The sequence below is a fragment of the Bombyx mandarina genome, chromosome 06, assembly GCF_030267445.1.
Source record: "Bombyx mandarina strain Sakado chromosome 06, ASM3026744v2".
In the NCBI taxonomy this organism is placed as follows: Eukaryota; Metazoa; Arthropoda; class Insecta; order Lepidoptera; family Bombycidae; genus Bombyx; species Bombyx mandarina.
The window spans coordinates 4223011-4245876 of NC_143213.1; the positions used below are offsets into that span (position 1 = coordinate 4223011).

The 22866-nt window shown below is 36.8% G+C and overlaps 1 protein-coding gene across 3 annotated transcripts; it reads right to left on the minus strand.

Moving 5' to 3' along the window:
* Nucleotides 1-3175: 3175 nt before the first annotated feature.
* Nucleotides 3176-17696, minus strand: Vps16A (vacuolar protein sorting 16). 3 transcript variants are annotated; one of them, XM_028170320.2, is made up of 16 exons: nt 17530-17696; nt 17241-17404; nt 16648-16837; nt 16235-16381; nt 16017-16143; nt 15719-15828; nt 14961-15136; nt 13328-13574; nt 12499-12755; nt 11658-11796; nt 10947-11081; nt 10067-10228; nt 8619-8838; nt 8203-8380; nt 6913-7113; nt 3176-5017 (listed from the first exon to the last, which is right to left on the minus strand). In XM_028170320.2, the coding sequence occupies exons 2-16, from the start codon at nt 17288-17290 to the stop codon at nt 4873-4875; spliced, it is 2484 nt and encodes an 827-aa protein (XP_028026121.2). In that variant the 5' UTR covers nt 17291-17404; nt 17530-17696; the 3' UTR covers nt 3176-4872. The 3 variants fall into 3 exon arrangements, with proteins under 3 accessions (XP_028026121.2, XP_028026122.2, XP_089584237.1); XM_028170321.2 differs by having other exon boundaries at nt 17507-17642; XM_089728111.1 differs by having other exon boundaries at nt 17512-17641.
* Nucleotides 17697-22866: the final 5170 nt, after the last annotated feature.

Here is a 22866-nt window from a genome sequence, read left to right on the forward strand (position 1 = left end):
GTTTGCCGCTAGGGGCGCTGTTCCAACCGCATACAAAATTGGGTTAACTTTTACGCTATCGAGAACGTTAAAAAACTCGCACTAAACACACTGATTTGAAGGGAGAGAGGATCAATAAGATTTAGACTTCGATCTCATAACTAATGGGATCCGGGCGGCGTTCTCAGCGTGATTAAGGGGTAACAAAAACTTTGATGTTAAAAAAAAATCGATTAATGTGTTCTCTTTGATTTGATTACTACCCACGCTATTGTCATTTACCCGATGTAATCAATATCTTATTTCAAGGATATCAAAGTACTTCAATATTACTAACAGAGAATGTGATTTTTTTTTTAATTTCTTATTCGAATATCCGTAGCGTGGAGAGGTTTTTTATTATTATTGCCTTTGAAGACAGACGAGCGTACGGTTCACCTGATGGTGAGTGGTTACCGTCGCCCGTGGACTTCAGCAATGCCAGGGACAGAGCCAAGCCGCTACATACCAAGGCTGAGGAAGCTGGGAGGAAATTGGAAGATTACCTAAAATTGTAATAAAAAATATAAATTTGACTATTTTTCAATTGATGTAGGTTGCACGATAACAACGGTTTTGTAATAATTGCAACAGTTGCAAGTGTGAACACGATTGAATCGAAAAAAAAAAAAACAATAAAATGTTAATATAAATAATTTTTAATAGGCGATGGGTGAGATAGAGGTGCTAATGATGGTAAACGGGGTGTTATTGAAAACGAATATAAGTATTTTCTACATTGTTGCAACGCAGAACATTGAACGTGTCAAACCACACAGCAATTAGTACGGTGATAGTTTCAGGAAACATGTGCCGATGTAACTTTAAAAATAAATTTTTACTACATAAGTTTTGAAATAACTTAAAAGTTCCTATTTTATAATAAATTGATGGGTTTGGCATGTTCAAGCACATTTAACTGGAGGTGCTTAGCGCGACACAAGCGTCAAAGGTCGAAAACGAATGTTTGTGTTTATCAAAATACCTAAGAAAAATGATAGTTCTAAAAAATGATATACGCTTATTTATTTTTCATTTATAAACTCAGGGATAGAGTTACAAGACGGGCATTACTTTTTCTAAGACATATTTAAAATATAAAAAAGAAACAAATCGAGTGATTTTCCCTATTAAATCCTATCCCTAGTATATGTGTATTTCGTGCTCTATTTTTTATGCGGTCGTTGAGAGCTCAATCCGAACGTAGAAGAGTAACAAATGCAAAAAAATAGTCTAGAGAGCGTGGGACCGCTTTTGCAAATCAATGAAATTGCAATAAGAGCTTTTTTTAGTCAACAAGATGTTTAGTAAGATTTCCAGCAATGTCGTCGGTTAGAATTAAATTCCGGTTAACCATCCAGATTGAGTCTTTATTTATTATGACATATTGCATGATGTATCATGAGATAGGTTTAAAAATTAATAAACAAGTCAACAATAACAAAATTAAGTTTGTGTTCGTAACAGAGGTCTGATCATTACCAAAACCAATTGAAAACTCTTTTTTTGTATCGATTGAACTGTAATTTACATTTATTATTGTTGTCTTGGATTATGATAAAAAAACGAATATTTTTGAGTTTTCTTTCGTTATAACTTTCATCTTATTGTATGGTAATTTGTTTTAGTTGACTTTTGTTGTTGATGTTCTTATCGATCTGTCGAGATTATTCCGAATGCGAAAAATGAACGATATTCGTTTTTATTTTATCGATAGTAACATTAGACTAACCAGCTCGATCCGCATCCCTTGAATTTAGTTAATATCTTATAGCTAATAATTACGTTTCTTATGAAACAGCTCATATTTATGATATTTTTGGCTTGTGTTCGCAGTGAACTTTGTTAGTCATGTTTTATGAAGACTGATAGTTGTCTTTGTGTTTTAGAATATTGTTTTCGTTTATAAGGGCGAAGACGGACATGTGCTTACTTACATGCTGACTGAGGTTTAAATAGCTAGTCGAATGCAAAGGTTTTTTTAAAGTATTAATTCAATATTTTCATTGACAGTGTTAATACACAATATTTTAATGTTTATTAGAAACGAATAATTCTTTGCTTGAAAGATACATATCAAATGTTCTGTATTAACGATACTCAATTTATGTACTTTAGTCCGGTATCAGTCTCAACTCTGAAGGGTCCTTATTAAAATAATGGATACATTTCCAGAGTCAATTTATAGTTTATTTTATATGCATACCGCGAATACCGCTAAAGTTAATATTTTACGAAAAAGAACAGCTGAAATTATTAATTAAATCTTCATTTAATTAATAATTTCAACTATTCTTACTGTACTGTATTGTACTTCTAGCAATATGTTAAATACGAAGGAGTATGAGCTATTCACGAACATATGGCTCTCTCTGTCGCACGCCCGCGCTTACTGTTGATGACGTCATTTGTGCGTCTTCTTTTGCTTAGAGCATACTCAGGCGCGTATATACAAATATTGAAAAAAAAAGGAAAGTTAACATCCTAACTATGCATCTGATCAGACAGAAAAGTTAGAAGCCTTCGTTAAGCTCGATATAAGCTCGAAATAAGCTTTTAAGTATCTCAATAATTGTAGTTTTGTAGTTTAAAAGCAGAAACTGTAACGACTTTTGGATTGATAAAATTGAAGCTTATCAATTTTATCGATGCGGCAGTATTTATGGGGATGTGCAATGTATCTCGATTGTTATACGGGTGGCCAACATTGGGGATATGTTGGGCAAGCGTTTGAAAGACCTAAAATAGTCCGTTTTTTGGAGATTGGTTGTGAACAACAATTTCCCTTGGTACGAGCTTCACATGTGTAAAAGACATTAAAGGAATTACATAAATTTTTGCAGTGATTTTCCTTGATTTTCGCAAGAAGATGAATGACTAGAATGATATATTTTATTAAATTTCATCAACACATATCTCTTGCACTTAAAATGTCACTTGAAATTGTTTTGCAATATTATCTATGTAATGTAACTTTAAGATACGGCTTGTCGATGTTTAGAAATTTGTTGTTGTTGCTAATTATTATTATTTCTAATATTAGAGCCGACATGTTTGTAATCTCATCTGAATTTGGTGGATCAGAATATCGATCATAATTTGTATTGTATTTAAAAAAGAAATATGTTTGTTTACATCACACAGTAAAACGCAATGATGACATATGTGGAGTCTTTCATTTTATTTATAACATTTATATAAAATAATAAACCTTAATAATATTGTTTTATGATTATTATACGTTACATAAATATAGGAATAATAGGATTACATTATGGCGCTATATAATTTACATTTCACGGTGGTAAGTTTTTGCATGTAAAGTTATGACAAATGACAAATGACAAAAAGTCTCGAACATTCCTCCATTTTGGTAGTCCATTAATCAAACAAAACATTACATTGTGAATTATTGACAAACTAATGACGGTCAGTGGCTTCATTCGTTTCACAGAACCTCCTCAAGGAAATTATCAATTATCATTATCTATTAATAGGGAATAAGTATTTGGTTAGAAAATGTAAGAAATTTTAATTTTATATAAAATTAGTGATTACTAAATATTAAATTTATTATTTAAATTTTACAATTGAAACGAAACTATAATCACAGCATAATTATGTTCTGATTGCATCGCATTGCATTCTATGGTGGTTGATGATGACGGTTAAATGAGTTCACAGCCCATCCGGTTTTCACTGGTTATTGAGGTCCATAGACAACATAAGTTGACTACCGCCACCCATCTTGAGACATGAGGTCGGAGTCTCTATTTTATAACAGATGTCCCACCATTACATGCGTGACGGCTTTCCGGCAGAAATAAGTAGGGTGGTGGTACCTCCTCTCTTTGTGGGCTGTCATCGCCCGTATGGTAGAGGACCGGAGTTTGTGGGAGGGCATAGCCGGGTTCTGCGATTTGGTCATGGCGTTTCGTGAGGCTGAGGAGCCTGAAAGGGAATGGGATCCCTCTTCGGTTCCACAGCGCAGAAGGTGGAGATGACAGCGCGGGCGAGAATCCGCCGCGCAGCCCTCGTAGGGACTATCAGTCTGGTGGTGAAGCGGTACAAGGTGGCTCCTGTGCGCCGCTCACGCTTATTTCTGCCGTGAAGCAGTAATGCGTTTCGGTTTGAAGGGTGGAGCAGCCGTTGTAACTACACTTGAGACCTTAGGACTGATATCTCAAGGTGAGTGGCGCATTTACCTTGTAGATGTCTATGGGCTCCAGTAACCACTTAATACCAGGTGGGCTGTAAGCTCGTCCACCCATTTAAGCAATAAAAAATAAATCCCGTGGATGAGATCCCTTCCTATCATCAGGACGGGAAGGCGGGACCTTCGGCGCGCACTGCGATACCGTAAGTTTCGTGTAGTCGGTGTGGTGGAACTTGATGGGGTTTAGTCGGTAGTCGGTCGTGCGGGGCAAGTGCTTCGCGCGCCTTTTTCAAGGCACAGCCTCCTGTGAGAAATTGGGGGAGGTGGAGGACCTGGGTCTTTCTCTCCTCCCTCCCTTCCTCTCAGGAGGCGCCAGAGTCCGACATTACCCGGTCCGTTATCCCTCTCGACCGGGTATACGTAAATGCATTCCCCAGCGTTAAAAAAAAAGGGTGGTGGTACCTACCCGCGTGGGCTTACAGGATGCTTAACCACCAGTAAATGGCATGCTGAGAACGCGGCCACCCAACCCACAGAGATATATTCTAAGTTTAAGTCGGCACCACGCAGCTAAAGGTGCGACGTGCTTTAGGGTACGTTTTCATGATATACATTAAGTGATATTGAGTTTTGTGAATATATCCTATTCCGGGTCACAGCCACAGCGTGCAGTCGACGGAGACGGCAAACGAAAACGATCATTTCTTAATTTTCAACTGTTCTAGGAGTCCCGATATTTTGGCTTGATTGTCGAAGTCTTGCATCGGGCATTTGTTTTGAACGAAATGTAAGCCGGCTTCGTCTTTCTGTTCGTATGCTACTTCGGCGGCCTCCGCGTAATACCTGAAAATTACGTTACATATTTTAATTTAGCGTAATCTTCGTTTTAAGCGGTTAGCGTACTGTTAACCGATTAAAGCAAACATAGACATAATGTTAATGACGTCACCCATATTAAGTCGAACTCTACGTAGCGACTGCCCCCATGAAGTTATGATGTCACTGCAGCTACAGGCGATACAACACAAAACGCCGTAAATTTTATTTACGATGCGCTGTATATATAACATATCGTCGTTGCAAATTTAAAATCTCCTATGTGATATTTTGGGCCAAAATGATGTTTTCATATACAGTCAAACCTGGGTAAGTGAGAACTGGATAAGTGAGAAAACTCTATAAGCGAGAGTAATAGCCAGGACCCGTCATTTTAAGCTCGCAAAACCTCTATTAGCGAGAAACAGAAACCTTTGTAAGAGAGAGCCGTTTTTCCCTCATGGACCTCCGCAAGTGAGACTGCTACTTATCTATACCTTTATAAGCGACAGTCGAGCTTTATTTATTTATATTATTTAGAAGGAACAAATTACAAATTTAACATCTGCTATTTTATGACTTATTCTTAACTTTCGTGGAACTTCCTACTATTGTTTTTGTATGGTTTTCTCGTCAATATTGAACCTATTCTATTTCGTTGAACTAAAAAACGTTGTTATTTTATCGCATTCTTTTCGAATGGACACGTGTGCCTGTGTACCGTCCTGTTTGTAGGACTTACTCAGTTTATCGTTAATCAATTGGGAAGGAAAGTTCTGTTCTGCATCATGTCGAAACGGAAAATTAAAGCACTGTCATTAAGTGATAAACTTAAAATAGTGAATGCGTTTGAATCCGGAAAATCGCGAAATGAAATTCAGAGGGTGCCCTAGCGAGACGCTCGGGTTAGTGAGAAACCTCTATAAGCGAGAGTGAGATTGTGCTCCTTTGAACTCTCGCTTATCCAGGTTTGACTGTATTATGAAAATTATTTTGAATACCTACTTATACTCAGCAAAAACTCTCATGTGCATATCTCAATATTTCACTTTATCACGCTTCAATCTTAAAAAATCCTAAGTGTTAGATTGCATTCTATTGTAGATCAAAGCAAAATCCTGTGCTAAAAAAATATTTGCATTGCATTTTTTTCAGGAGCTAGTTTTATTAGATTTTCTCGAAAAGTACATTTATACACATAGGAGATTTTAAATTTCTAACGACGATATACATCAATTTAGTTGTTCGCAAAAAAATTTTAGCTGCTTTCAAGAATGGAGGCGGTTCTCCATTCGACTATTTTTTATGTGTACGCTAATTGCTTCAAATTTTTTTTCTAGGCGAATCGATTTTGATGGTTATTTTCTTTCTTTTTATTTGATTTATTTGCTTCTCATGGGATCTCATCGAAATTTTATCAAGATCTGACAAGGAGTTTTTGAGTTACATATCTTTATTAATGCATATTTAAGTTCTATTTGTCGAGGTCGTTGATGTTTTTTTTATATTGCTAAATGGGTGGACGAGCTCACAGCTCACCTGCTGTTAAGTGATTACTGGAGCCCATAGACATCTACAACGTAAATGCGCTACCCACCTTGAGAATTGAGTTCTAAGTTCTCAGTATAGTTCCAACGGCTGCTCCACCCTTCAAACCGAACCACATTACTGCTTCACGGCAGAAATAGGCAGGGCGGTGGTACCTACCCGTACGGACTCACAAGAGGTCCTACCACCAGTAATTACGCAAATTATAATTTTGTTTGTTTTTTATTACACGATGTTATTCCTTCACCGTGGAAGTCAATCGCGAACATCTGTTAAGTACGTATGGCGAAGTCTGTTTCCTCTTTTTTTTTTTTGTTTGTTAAAATGTTGTATTACGTAAAAGGTTTGTACTACTGTATCAATCAAAGACTCACCCAGCTTTGACGTAGTATTTGATTTTGATCTCATCCCTGCATCTCGGCAAGTACTTGAGTGCTTCGTCCGCCTTGTTGTGCTTGAGACAGGCGTCGACAAACGGCTCGTGCCCGACTGGAGATTTCTTTGATTTCGAAAATTTATCCAATTCCTCCCAATTGGACTTCTCGGCTAGTGTTAGGATACGAAGCCACCAATATCTGAAACGCAGTTAAGATGGCTAGGTAAAATAATAAATTTTTTTTAATACCTAATAAAATTGTAATGCGTACCTTTCAGTGGTTACAGTAGACTGGGGGTAACAGGCACTAGATTTAGAATAGGGACAAATCTGGGAGGTCACAATACTTTTGTTGAGTTGTTAGATTTAACTTTGTTGAACTTAAAAATGACTTTAGTGTTTAAGAATATTAAATAGTTTAATTTAGTCATCAAAGTTTTGTAACTCATGAAAGATATTAAAAAGTTAATTACCTAAAGTTAGGTGCCTATCTAACAACTAAATAGTACCAGCCCTATCGAAAAACTCTATTGTCCCTATACGTAACCTGATTCACCCCAAAGCCAAGGTGAATCGTTTCAAGCTGGTTTTTTCAGTTTTTGTGTATATTTTGTAATGAACTATGTATAATAACGCATCGTATATAAAAATTTAAGCCTCCGGAACCATTTTAATCTCAATTTTATTGGTATTACCTATATTATTTCCATTTGGAAAACCCATTGAAATTTTGTGTTAGATTTGGAAGATATGGGTGAATTGTCACTTTGAGCATTCGTTGTGAATATTATTTCTAGAATAGATTTTTAAATTCTGATTAAAATAACACTGTCATTTAGGTATATGTAACAAAAAAAAGGGTGCGTGTACTTATATACGCGCGTAAGAAGTTATACTTTATTTTTATTAAATTAATTTCTTTTTTTTTATTTAAATTTTAATCAATTTGAAAAAAAATCGATTAAACAACATCCTCAAACACGCATATTGGACATCCCTTTTCTTGACATCGTATAAATTCGGTAATTCTCGGTACGGTTCGGAAAGTTCACCTGCGGCTATATTCAGACTCGCCAAGTTACGTCGGTCGTATTGTAATGAGCGATTTAGTGGGCAACTTCATTCTGTTAATTTTGTGTCAAGTTGCGCGCGCATCGTAAAATTTCACTCTCATCAATTTTTCATAACGCGCCTAAAGAAGTATAACTTAAAAAAAAAACAGATAAAGCATTTGTTGCGTATTATTATGTGATTATTATATAATGCATATTATCATGTTCAGTCCCACCTTCGATCGGGCATTTTATATTCCGATCGCAGTTTGTCTGCCAATCTGACTTCTCCTTGGTCCAGAAGCTTTTTTACGGTATCGTGAAGCGACAGCCCCACGAAGCTCGTTCCGTACGTCTCCTGGAGACTGGACTGTTGCTTGCACAGCTTTCGGGCATCCTCGCACACAGATGCACCTGGAAAATTGTTGTTAACCAGTACAGTGACCAACAGAAGTTTAAAATATATGATCCAATCATATATATATGATTTAGAAGGAACTGCTGTTTGATAGTAATTGAGGCTATTTTTAAAAAAATTCATTAAGTACAATACATAATTCTTGTAATGTTTGTGATTACGGTCGAATTTCGATAAGCGAGCGAATGCATTTCAATAGTTGTATTAGAGAGCTCAAACTATTTATATAAATACCTAATTCGTTTTTGCCCTTTTTGTAACATTCCCTGGCGGATATCAGCGAGGCCTCCGCGCTGCCCGGGTTGGTCTGCTCGATGGCGTCACATATGTGAGTGGCGGCCTGACCCTGGAAGTCGTCCTCCTGAACGTAGACCAGGCGCAGGGCCTCGCGGTTGTGACTTGCACAGTACTTGATGTACAGGGCGTGCGCTAACGGGAAACTGCGGATCGTGAGCTGTTCGAAAAAAAAAGTGACGTTGAAAATATTATCGTTTATTTAGCGGGTAGTTATCATAGAACACAAGATATTTAACAGTTGCCTGAACCTCCCTAAACACATTAAAAGATAAGCTTGTATATAAACGAGTTCCGAATAATAACATTCGAATCTTCGATCTACCGAGCAATATCACTCGCTCGGTGGAAAATCTTCCAAATGTATAAACTTATTATTAATAATTATTCAGCGAATGCAGAGTGATATTTAATGCAGTCCGGTACGCCAGTGTAAGCCCCGCTTCGAGTTTGAACGGTGTAACCCAAAATACACGAATTTCACAAGACTAGCTGGCCCGGCAAACGTTGTTTTGCCATATAAATTATTTCTAGGAAAGATAAATAACCTAGACACCGACTGCAGCGCATCTGCCGTGCTGATTTGTGAATATAAACCATCCAGGGTACCACCCAAACGCATACAAAAAAAAAACATTCAAATCGGTCCAGCCGTTTAGGAGGACTTCAGTGATCAACATACGCACAGAAGAAATATTTATATAAAGTTTTGATACCTCTCCGTAGTCTGCCCTCAATCGTCGAGATCTCGCAAACTCATTAAAAGTAAAAATCGCCTTAAGCATTCGTTAAATAATAATCCACACTGCCGAAGATAGGCAGGAGTGGCGCAGGATAATCCATGAGATAGTTATTAAAGGAGGCTATGACCCTCAGCGTTGAGAATTATTGACGCAAGGAGGAGGAAGGTACAGTAGATTGGGGGGAATAGAGACTAGAGTTAGAATAGGGACAAATCTGGGATGTCACAATACTTTTGTTGAGTTGTTAGATTTAACTTTGTTGAACTAAAAATTAGTTTTAAATAGTTTTAATTTAGTCATCAAAGTTTAGTAACTTATTAAAGATATTAAAAAGTTAAATACCTAAAGTTAGATACCTACCTAACAGCTAAATAGTGTCAGCCCTATCGAAAAACTCTTGTTCCCATACGTAACCTGATTCACCCCAAAGCGAAGGTGAATCGGATCAAGCTGTTTTTTTCAGTTTTTGTGTATTTTGTAATGAACTATGTATAATAAAGCTTCGTATATAAAAAATTAAGACGGACGGAACCAATTTTAATCTCAATTTTATTGATATTACCCTAAGAAAAATCATTGAAAAATTGTGTTGGATTTGGAAAGGGTCTCGATTCCCCCCGATCTACGGTAATGACAAGTTGATACCTCAAAGTCATGTTTTCCCATTTTTTCCTTGAGATGCAACAGAACAACGTAGACTAAGTCCGTGTCGCCGCTGGCGGTCGCCTTCAGCAGGGCAGTCGGACCTTCGCCGAGTGACAATAGTAATGGAACTTGTAATTTGCTATGTGCCTCGTACTCCAGGATCTGTATCATATTAATTGTATTGTAAAATACATTTATGTAGATATTCATTATATTAAGTAAGTATATTCAAAATTTATTTATCTATACTAATAGGTATATAAATCTACAGTGGTTTTTACGGATGTTCCGTTATAACTATTGAACCATGCATCCGATTGACTTGAAACTTGGTAGCCATTTAGAAAATACATGTACTTAATGGATAGGCTAATATAAGTGTTGGACTCCCTAAACCAGTTGCGGGGGCGTTGAAAAATGTCGGGGTGTGAGAAATAATAATGTTAATTTTAAATGCTCAGCGAAGCGGACGGATACAACTAGTGTATTTATATTTTTATTTGATGTATTTGTATGTTCGTTTAGTGAACATAGTATAGGTATTGTATAACATGTATTTTTCGTTTTGAATTTATGCCCCATGCGTGCCAGCATTGCGTTCTTATCTGTGTTACCCTTAGTCGACCGGTTGAAACTGTTGCACGGTAAAACTGAGACTTAAAGCTCGCGTCTCAATTTGGGGTGACGGCATTTGCGGGGTAGATGTCTATGAGCTCCGAAACCACTTAGCACCGGGTGACCCGTGACCTCGTTCAACCACATAAGCAATTAAAAAGAAGGTATTTTAGACGAGTAAGAGCAAATTATATTTTTATGACTAAAAAGTCTAATACTAAGGTTCGCTTTTATGGTATAACGAATATTTAGGTTACGTACTAACTTTTATAGCGAGAGCTTTCCTTCCTTTTTCGGCAGCTTTCATGGCTATCGTTGTGTACGATATACCAGGGACATTCCGCAGCTTCTCGCCTATCTCCCTTGCGGCACTCTCGTTGTCCAAGTGAGGCTGAGTTACCTATAACGTTTTGTAAATTAATTTCTATCGAATCTCCCATTTACTGGTTTTTAGTGCAATCAGTCCTGTAAACCTCAATTCATCGTCGATCCATCTTGTGGGAGGAAGAGTTGTCTTGTCTATCAGTGAAGGACCGACTTTTGTGGCGAGGCTTAGGAGAGGCCTATGTCCAGCAGTGGACGTCTGTAAGTTGGTGGAATAGAATAGTGCAGAGGAGCATAGGGACCACGTCATCACTACCGTCGGTTACATAGTTCTCAATGACAAGGTCACAGATCAAGTTTAAGAAACACCGCAGAAGAATATTCTAGAAACGTAGCAGTTTTCTGATTTGATAGTAGGTACTTTATAAAATTGAGATATCGACCCAAAGAAAATGCTTTTCGCTGTTCAAACTGAAGTTCAGATCTCGGACGTTAATCTAACGCAATTGTTATTGTGGCGGGTAGCCATCAAAAGACACAAGACATTTGACAGATGCCTGAATCCAAGTTCCGAACAACAATAATGGGATCCTCGGTAAATACGATTGCTGAATACAAGTAGCTTTATCTGTTGGTGAAGACATATTTTCACCTTGTAACAAGCCCAATGGGACAGGACTCTCGTGCGTCCATCCTTCAGTTGCAGGTAGGAAGCGATGTGTCCGGCCAAACAGTGCAGTCGGCGCCATATGAGCCGGTCAAGAAGTATTCGTTCGCCCAAATTACGCATTCTACAGCCTTGCGTTAAGGAATACCAAACAAACATGAGGTCTTCAGCACAAAAGGGGCCTAAGCTTACCATAGTTCGTATGGAGATAATTAGGTATTGTGAAACTAGGGATAGGCCGGTTTTGCATAACATTTATTATGTTTTAAATAAATTAAAATATACAAAGCGCGAATATGAAAAATCATGGGTTAGGCCACTTTAACGCTGACGGCTTTATATTAAAATATGTTTTATAATTGCGAAATTGTTGATGTATCGTGGTTTTAGGCCCGATTTTCTAGCATGTATATATGCTACTTTTCAACAAATATAATACAGTTTTAGAGCGATTGTAACTGCGGTGCACACCTAGTGTTAAATTAATTTCTGATCTATTATCTTCTAAAATTTTCCAACAGTCTCTGGTCATTAGAAACGAAACGGTGTAAAGAAATTACTGGTTATAGGGAGTATTTATTTGAGCCTCTGCGGATGGATGCCACCCCACTACCTATTTTTGCCGCAAAGCAGCAAAGCATCTTTAATATTATTATTTGCCAGTGTAGTCTTGGCGAAATCTGTTATTTAATTATGAATTATAGAAGCTTAATAGTCTTTGACAATAGAACCTTAATGATGTTCAAACATATAATTTCAATTCTTTAATTATTATAGTCAAATTTCGACTAGTGCGGGACCAGTAGTATTAGATGGAAAAGGATACTGCATAGATGTTAAAGGTATAGCCACTTTAGGATCTCTGACGGCGTTCAGAACTCTCAACCAGCGACACGTCTTGACGTAGAGCTCCGTGATGACGGGGTCCATCAGGAAGCATTTCCCGAACTGCGCGGCCCGGATCAACATCTTCTGCACGTCCGGACTGAACTCGAAGGCGGCTGCCTCGATGCAGTCCGCGACGGCGGCGGACAGGTCAGGCTTCACCAGCCGGATGTACTCGTCAGCTCTGTGACTGCGTTTCTGGAAGACGATCGATCATATTTCGTTTCCTAGTGGCAAAGTGGTTTATTGCTTTGATGGGTGGACGAGTTCACAGCCCAGCTTGAAATATTAGTTCTAAGATCTCAGTAGTTACAACGGCTGCCTTACCCGTCAAACCGAAACGCATTACTGCTTCACGGCAGAAATAGGCAGGGTGGTGGTACCTATCCGCGCGAACTCACAAGAGGTCCAACCACCAGAAAGACGTCTGAGCGAAATCTGTGATTATATAATAGAAGTTTAATAGTCTGACAATAGAATCACTATACTGTACAAAGTAATAATTTCAATTAATTATAGTCGAATTTTGACTACCGGGGGTCCATTAGTTATATTTAAACTGCTTGGTTTTGGGTAACGAAAAACAATTTAGCTAATGTCAAACAAAATGTTATCGTGAAATATTTTAATTTTCAATGAAGTTTGAATCTGTTGAAATTGTTTGATAAAATTGCGTTAAATGCTATCAATAATGTATTTTATGTCTTTCAGTAACATTCAATTAATCTATAACGCAATTAATCTACAATTAAACACAACTTTTAATGTACCTGAAATTGCTTAGAAGCTTCAACTAGGTACGAGCCGGGCGCCGTGCTATTGATCCGGAATATTTTCTCAACAACAAAAGGCACCTTTTGCACGAGTTCGTGGGTCATTTCTGATACAATACGTATGCAGTCCATCTCCTGAATTAAGTGGAAGGGCCCATCGTATGGATACGCAACACTATTGCCTTTAGTACCGTACATGCACAAAGTGTCGTTCCAGTGTGCGGCCACAGCTTGCGAACCGCACCTTAAATGAAATGTTAATATTAAGGTCCTTTTGCAGTCAGTTAGCTCAGTCGAATCAAGGTAGTATAATTCAGATTTATAGAAAGGTATACAACGGAACAAGGGTGCTGCTGGACAAGGTAGAGTTCCACTGTACTCATATATCAAAAATAAATAATAGTTTAAAAAAACGTAATAGTTTAAAAAAATAATAGTTTAACTACCCCACGCTTTTTTACAATAAAATCATTTTTTCGTACACTATTTTGAATTCAAATTTATTAAAATTTATTTCTATTTTTTAGTCGGATTTTGTATAAAAGCTTATTTTGTTAGTTTTTTTGAAAGTATTATTTATTTTTTAGTTGAATTTAAATTATTCCAATATTTTTTTTAAATATTGTATTGTCATCAGTCCTAAATAAGTATACTAAATTTCAAGTTAATCCGACGTTTTGAATGGAATCAAAATCATGTTCAAAAATTCCGTAGCATAGTAACATACATACATCTGAAGCTGATAAAAGCGTATTAATAAAAGTGAGAATGTCGAAGACTTAGACAAATGTGACAAAGCGTTCTCGAGTCGTATGGGAAGAGTCGCAAAATATGGGGAGATGTAGTAATTAAATGCCCAATGAGTTTCTCGCCGGATCTTCGCAGTGGGTCGCGATTCCGATCCGGTGGTAAATTCTGTGAAGCACTGCTCTTCCTAGGGCTAGTGTTAACAAATTCTCTCAGGTAGAGTTCGTGAGCTCACCTACCCGTCTGTCGTAGCTGGAATAGCCCCTTACGTTATTACCGAACAGGTAGGGAACAAAAGATAAATTGTCTTCCTCCAGCATCTTCCTGCTATTTTGTCACTAGTCGAATGCACGAGCGACCCCACATGAATGTATGCATTCGATTTTGGAATATAAAACTCATAAGGGGCTATTCCAGTTTCGCGCGGAAGGGTAGGTGAGCTCACGGGCTTAATCTGAGAGAATTTGTTAACACCAGCACAAGCAAAAGCAGTGCTTACCAGAATCTACCATCGGATCTGAATCAACAACCACTGAGAAGATCCAGAGAGAAACTCGATGGGCGCAATTTTCTCTCTAAAGGTGCTCACTCACTGACAGTCTAGTGGTAGACAATATCTCCTGCCAATCGCTTATAATCAACCACATACGGTCTTCCGGCGACTTGACGAATGTCATCCCTTATCTTATCTTTCTTGTGTGTAATATATATATATTTTAGTGACGTCTACTAGAGTGTAGATAAGGACATATTATTCGACCATTACTGGCAAATTACAATCAAATTAGTATGTGGATTGTGTGCAGGCCAAGTGTGACAGGGAGTCTGATAAAGCTCAGGATTTGTAGATAAACTACTACCAAGTGCTTATAAATCAACTTACCACATGAACTCTTTGGGTTGTTTAATATAATCCGTATCTAACTCGCAGTAATTATTCCTCAAATCGGAAGATCCAATCCATAGGAAACCAGAGTCGGTAAAGAACGCAATGTGCTTGCCATTCTGTGAAGCCACGATAGATAGAATCTGTGTGTAGGGGTTCTTGATTTCTGGACGCTGTAAAATATTGTAAGCATTGAGCACGAAAATATTGTACTGGAATTATATCAATCAACGTATGTGTGTCGTTGTTAACGATGCACTTCACCTATTTTACGAGAACTTCATAGGTTACTCTTATAAACATACGGATCGAGAATTATGTTGAATTCTTTTTATTTTTTATTGCTTAGATGGCTGCACGAGCTCACAGCCCACCTGGTGTTAAGTGGTTACTGGAGGCCATAGACATCTACAACGTAAACGCGCCACCCACCTTGAGATATAAGTTCTAAGGTTTCAAGTAGTTACAACGGCTGCCCCACCCTTCAAACCGAAACGTATTACTGCTTCACGGCCGAAATAGGTGAGGTGGTGGTACCTACCCGCGCGGACTCACAAGACGTCCTACCACCAATAAAGGGAAAAACATTCTCTGTATTTTAAACTCTATTCCCTAAAATCAGAAGGAATTTAATCAGACTATGTTTTGTCTACGCTGAGGACATACATCTACTTTGTGGGAGACTGTTCAACGAGTCTTTTGCCAGAGTAATTGTTTTTATTTAGAGAAAATAATATGCCTATTTTAATACATACCAAAAGAATGGCCCTGGATTCACCTAGTTGGCATTTATAAATCTCTTTATCTCGACACACTATAAAACTAGAGTTTACAGCGCACCAGCATGATATCGGTTCATTGGCTCCTGAAATCAACTTTTTTGTTCGGTAACTACATAAACAACTCTAAATTGAGCATTACAATTTAACAGATCGGAGAATATGTGAATGCTGCTATGCGATTGCGATGTTTAAAATATGAAGCCGTTATTTTTTCATAGAATACAAGACCATGGAGCCTCAAAACAGTATTATATCTATAGTCTCAACTTACTTGGTATGTCAGGAACCGGTCGTGCTTTTGGTTCAGAAACATTACTCACAAGGAACATTCTATTAGTTGTAGTGATAACAGCTAGTCCTATACCATGAGGATTTGGAAATAACTGAGCTTTACAAACCTGTAATATGTATATCAATAACTTGTTTATTTGTTATAAATAAGAATACATTACTTGTAGAATGTACTAAGATAACAATAAAACTACATACTTTTGTATCTCTGACTTCTTGGCCCATATTGAAAGTTTTCTGGTAAGCTCCAAACATGTCATAAATAAGGACATCACCGCTTTCTTGAATACAAAGTAGCTGTTCACCATCAGACCATCCGATATGTAGTAGGACACCACTGTTCCACTGTAATATGTAGTTAATAATATAATATATTTTCAAGAGTATCCATATTAAATTTTTAAATTGCTTTTGTTTGTTATGTAGGTCGTTACTACTAATCTGCTAAAACTCTGATCTAAGCTGTTATTATGGTTAGTTAGATCAGTCATTTTCAGTCAAATATTAGTTAAATGAATTTGTTATCTGTAAATTCTATTAGAATTATTAAGATCTACCAATAATTAGGGACCCAGTAAGGGGTGGCAGAAATAATATAATTTTACACTTACCAATATCTTTGATATAACATTTCCTGAGCAGTTGTAGATTGTTATAACAGGTTTAGTGGTGGTTTTTATTTGAACAAATTGTTTACGGTCTCTCACTACTGCCATTGGGCCACCATACGGTGCACCGCTAACTATCATATTCTCTAAACCTTCGTCCATCAACCAGTTCATTGTGTAGAGATCAAATTTTCTGTTTTTAATGTAAATTTATTAAGTATTATATTTTATTAGATACTCAGAATTGTATTTGTACACATAAAAACAATGATTTGACATATTATGAGTTCACGATTTTGACAGAGTAATATTTTTCGAGCAAAAGAAGTTGAAATCAGTGTATGAAGACTAAATGTGTTGGTTTTTACTTTTAACCAATAACTGCATTGTTAGTTCATTCATTCAGAGCTTGTTCATTTTTCTTATGATATTAAATATTAGGGCTGCAAAACGATAAAACAATCCGAAAAGTTATAGGTAATATTAGAACTATGGGCATTAAGTTAAGGTTATGTTCAATTTCTTTATTTTTCAACACTACCAGCCCCATGCCATAAATTACCAACAATTATTTTTCAAGTATTGTATTTTATTACCGATAATATGTGTCCAGTTGGAACCAATCAGCTGTTAGTAGAGCCGACATTTTATCTTCGTAGCCAAACAAATCAATTAATTAGATGTTTTCAGTTTTCCTGTTAGGTACAATATTTTTATAGAAATATTGTTCTTCGAAGCGGTTTGGGTTTCAACTACAAGCCTAGAACAAAAAGCACGGTTAAAATTAAAACGACTTCATTACCTGAATGTTTTTAATGCTTTCAGGATCTGAAAATTGTATGGCAAAATAAACTGTTCTTACTACACCATATTTGAATTACTAACAGCACTAGTTTGAATGAACTGAATTTGCATATTTCATTATTTCGACTCTAATCGTAGTGGAGTTAATCAGAACTAATTGAAAATTCACTTTATGCTAGGTAGGTAAACAATTATTTCTTTTCTCCTTTTCACGTTACTCTTTGTAGTAAACACCAGTTGATCAATTTGTTTTTCAGTGACAACTGACAGTTCTAAGTCAGTGTCTATTGATTTTTTCTTTATTCAACTAGACTGGCAAAAATAATAAAGGCCATACAGCCAAATCTTTTGGAATAGAGGTCGAAGTTATGTCACTGAAATTGAGTACCTACGAAATTGTAATAATTGTAATAAAGTCCAATTTCTATCCAAGTATTGGGTAAATTGGAATGAAATCATGTATTAGTAAAATGTTGGCAATTTAATGAGAGTTAGTTAAATAAATAAAAAGGCCGGTGGTAGGACTTGTTTTGAGTTCGCACAGGTAGGTACCACCACCCTGCATATTTCTGCCGTGAAGCAATGCGTTTCGGTTTGAAGGGTGGGACAGCCGTTGTATATTGGGATATTGAGACCTTGGAACTCATATCTCAAGGTGGGCGGCAGCATTGACGTTGTGTATGACGTGTATGGGCTCCACTAACCACACCACACCACACCACAATACACATGAAATAAAAAAACGAACCTGTGAAGTGTCGTCTACAAATTATGTTTAATTAAGCCACACTTGTGGACTTTTAAGGTACTGCCATCTTGTATGTAAGAGAATATTTTCACACCGACAAGATTTTGTAACTAATCGCTAGTTTTTTTTTGTATTTCTTGCCATAACTTTGAACTTTTCTATGATAGCGGTACATTCGTTGATACATATTATTGGCTACAAAATATTTAAATACACAAACTTATAAGATTTTTAGATTTTAACCTAGTTTAACTGATTACTGGCTGGTCCATAATTAAGAACGCTGAATAGTTTATCTTGTATTCATATTTAAATGCGAAACAATATTTAGCCCTTGGTTGTAAGTAACTATTCTGGTGGGATGATCGAAATATCGTTCGTTTGGCAAAATAAAATCCTTTAGAAGGTTCTAATGAGCTGCAAAACGAATATTTTGGTGAAAATAAACTTTCAGAAATCGGCACGCACTATTCAAAGGTGTTTGGTAGAAGAGAAGATGCACAGAAGTATACGAAGAAAGGTGCCCATATTAAAACGGTGCCATAGGCAAGCCCGGCTTGCATTTGCAAGAAGGTATGAAAACTGGACAGTGGAACAGACGGTGGAAAAAAGTTATTTTTTCTGACGAGACAAAAATTAAGTGTATGTTTCGGTCTTAGATTGGCCAGCTAGCAGCCAAAATTTAATCCCAATAAAGCATCTTTGGTGCAAAATCAAGAAAAAGGTTTCAAATCGTCAGTCCGGTAATATAAGATAACGTTTTATAAGAAGAGTGGAACTATCTCTTGCGAAATGTCAAAAAAAATTTAGAGTCAGTAATTCCTCGCCGGTGTAAATCAGTAATTAAACGCTATTATCTATTAATTTCAATTTAAAATGTAATAAATTCCTTTTTTTCTTTACACACTTTACATTAATGTGATTTATTTAATCTAAGTTTTATATAAAACAGCTCTAGAGCGTTCTAATGAATCGTTTTATTTTTTTAGCTTCATTACTATTTGAATTTGTTACTATAGAGATTAAAAAAAGGATATAAAATATATTATTTTTAGTGATGTTATTCTATATTACTAATCCCCTTTACTCTATTCTTATGGCTATTTCATAATATCAATAGTTACTTCTAAAAAGGAATACATAATTATAGATGCATATGATTTAGATATAAAAATCTGGAACTAAAACTCTTTATATCTAGTCAGGTCATAAATTCTGTCACCAAAATGAACTTAGCAAAACAAAGATTCTTATGACACTAAAGTTTATTCAAAATGACCTCCGTGATTTTGAATACAGGCCTTCAATCTGCGCAGCCAGTCGTCTATCGCAGCACGAACGAGGTCCATGTCAATATCGGCGGCTGCCTTAATAAAGGATGTCTTGAGTGACTCCAAATTGGGATGAGGCTTTGAGCACGCCTTTTCCTCCAAGTGTTGTCATATCTTGTAATCTAACGGATTCAAATCTGGACTGGAGGAGGGCCAGTCTTCGTGCCGGATGAAGTCGATTTCACGCGCCGCCAGCCAGTCTTGTGTATTCTTCGCTCTATAAGCTGGCGCCGAATCTTGTTGGAATACCCAGTGCCTGTTATTGAACATGGTATGAGAAACAGGTTCCACAAGGTTCGTCAGGACTGTATTTTGATACACAACTGCATTCGTTTTTACACCTTTCTCACAAAAATGTACCTCTGTTAAGCCCCAATAAGAAACTCCCAACCATACCATGAGCGAGGATGGAAAATGACCTCGTTGGACACGCGGAATACGGTTGCTCGCTTCTTCACTACTGTGTGCGTACACCTTATCATTTTGTTTGTAGTAGCTCGGTAAAAATTTTTTCATCCAAAAAAAGAATTTCCCGATATTTTTTTCCGGCGTACCGCTTCAACAAAGCGCGGCATCTCTTAAGTCTCAGGTCCATTAGACGAGCATTCAAACGATGTCCTGTTTTTCTTCGATATGCCCGAAGCCCTAAGTCTTCATTTAACACCCTTTTCACCGTGGTTCTGCTTAACCCCATCTGAAGGGCCAACAGTTTCTACTTACGTTTGGGATTTCTTTGAATTCGCGCCTTCACAGCTTTTATTACTGCTGGAGTCCTAACAGACCGAGGGCGACCACTTCTTGACCTGTCATCTACACTAGAGTCTTGTAGATGGTACGATAAACGAATCTTTTGGTTATATTAAAAATTTTCAGTATGTTAAAAATTTGAATTGGCGCGTAACCGCAACGATGCAACGCAATAACTGCAACACGGTCTTCTTTAAGCGTCCACTCCATATTTAAAAATGAGTAAAATTCTAAAAGTATACATTTTTATTTTCATGAACAATTCGAAATTCGAATTCAATAAGCTTTTTTGTGGCCAGCATTCTAAAAGAAAAACTTTTACTGTGTGACAATACTTATGACCTGACTAGTTATACATATGTATATTATATACTTTACTTTTACGTTTATATGTACAAATTATAAAATAAAATAATATTAATATTATTAATTAAATTATTATTAATTACGTATAAATTATGTGATAATACAAATTATGTCCCACAAAGGAAAAGCCGAAATGTGGCTATAGTATCAATAATATAGATCTTAATATTATAAATATAAAAAATTTTTAAGTCTTTATTAGCATATAAAAACTAACTATTATCTGTTTCAACTGTATGACAGCACTGAATTTATACAAGAAAATTACCGGCAGGACGGTCTATCAGCTGATCATGATCTGCTAGCTTTGCGCCTTTAGGCCTTCGGAGCGCTCTGGCAGTTGTTAGGAAGCTTTCTCGTCAGGGGTGAGCTCTCGAGCTCGTTTTTTTTATTACCCTTGTAGTCAGACGAGCATAGGGCCCACCTAATGGTGAATGGTTACCGTCACCCATGGACTTCAGTAATGCTAGGGATAGAGCCAAGCCGCCCACCCCCTGCTCGTACACCCATCCCAGTCAAGCCGTAAGCCCCCAAGGCCAAACGGTATCTTTCTATCAAAACAAATATATCACTAGATATTCTCTTACGAACATTTTTTTCTTTTTTTATGTTTGAAGTATTACTGGTGGCCCGGAGGCCTTTCCAGTTTCACCAGGACAGGTGGGCGAGCCAGCCGAGCTCAGCCAGGAGGGGTAGGATTTGCTAACAGCTATCCGAGCGCCTCCGAAGGAGACCTAACAGCTCAAGAGTAGCTGCTTCGCGAATGAATCTACTACCGGATCGGAATCGCGACCCGCTGAGAAGATCCGGCGAGAAACTCAGCGAGCTGATTCATGGGTTAGGTTGCACGGCGAACTCTTTGTCGAGTTTGACGAGTACGGTTACCGAGGTCCCTAAGCCTGCTCCTAGTGTTAGAGCTGAAGGCGTCTAATGCAAAGGTTATTGGATCTGATGGATCCGTAAGGACGTGTCTAAGGCTCTTACGAACATTTGGACGGGCCGGTCGTATAGAACTAATTAATAATAATTACGAATTAATAAATTAATTAAATACGGATTCCTTTTGACGTATTTAAAGTAGTTTTTGTATCGTTTCCATGGATAAGAAATAAACTGTTGCCATGTGCTTTGCTAATATCCTCTAAGTAAAGTGGCTATGACATCCAAACACACGACGACAGACGATATGATAATGGTTCTACCTTCAACTTTGAAATATTTTATAAACAAAAACACGATGGTGACGCCCAGTTTCAATGAGAAGTTATAAATAAAGGCAGACCTAGTTCAGGAATTGGCAAATGAATCAAATCCATATAAAATATTTACCTACGTAATATTTCGATCTTCTAGAAAAAGGTAATGATAATGCGTGGTTCCTTCAACAGAAATTTACACATACCGTACGTACTAATTAGGTGGTATATGAAGTCACTTTTCCTTGAGAGAGCGCATTACTTAAAACAAGTTTTATTCGAAAGCAGTAATTCTGGATAGGTCATTGACTGTATTTCCTTTAATTAAGAAAAGTGAAACCTCATTTTCCGCTCTTGTAATTTTGCTTTACGTTCCTTTTTCTCTTAATAAACAGACTAACTTTTGGTCTAAGCAGATCTAAAATTTTACTATCCATTTTTACTGCGAATCATTAGTTATTACAGGGTCATCAGGGCTTTTTGAATTGAAAATTTTGCCAAGGACTAGGTTAGTTATTATACAAAATACTACACTTCGATATTCTACGGCGTAACCTCTTTCTGGGAAATAAAATCAACAAATAACTGAATAATATTGGAAATCTTCATTGCAAAGTCCGAGATAGCAATTTACGATAATGATTTAAATTTTAGCAAGGATTCTCTATAATCGAATTTATTTAGTCGTCACGTAGTCTTTTTATATACTGATTCAAGGCCGCAAGTATCAAAATTCTGTTTTTTTGAGTAGATTTGTAGATGAATGGTGCCGCAATACCAATTTCTGATAGATTGTGATTATTGGAGTCAACGTCAGTGGAAGTCATTTAAAACTATGTGGGCTTCTAAAATTTTATTTTATAGTTGCTTAGTTTCTTCATTTTAATAATTTTATGTTAAAGTCGCGAAAATTTATCTTGATGGACCTGATTTATTTGATATATTTGAATTATTATTGTGGTTTTATTGGATAAGGTGTTGTGCTTCATTGCTGAGACTTTTTAACTTAACTCAAAATATTCGTAATTAA

Coding starts and splice junctions, on each gene's coding strand:
- Vps16A (XM_028170320.2), bottom strand. CDS start 17,290: ATGTCGGCTCTACTAACAGCTGATTGGTTCCAACTGGACACATATTAT. Junction 16,838..17,240: donor CAACTGGACACATATTATCG/GTAATAAAATAC, acceptor CATTAAAAACAG/AAAATTTGATCTCTACACAA. Junction 10,229..10,946: donor GGAAAGCTCTCGCTATAAAA/GTTAGTACGTAA, acceptor AATATGATACAG/ATCCTGGAGTACGAGGCACA.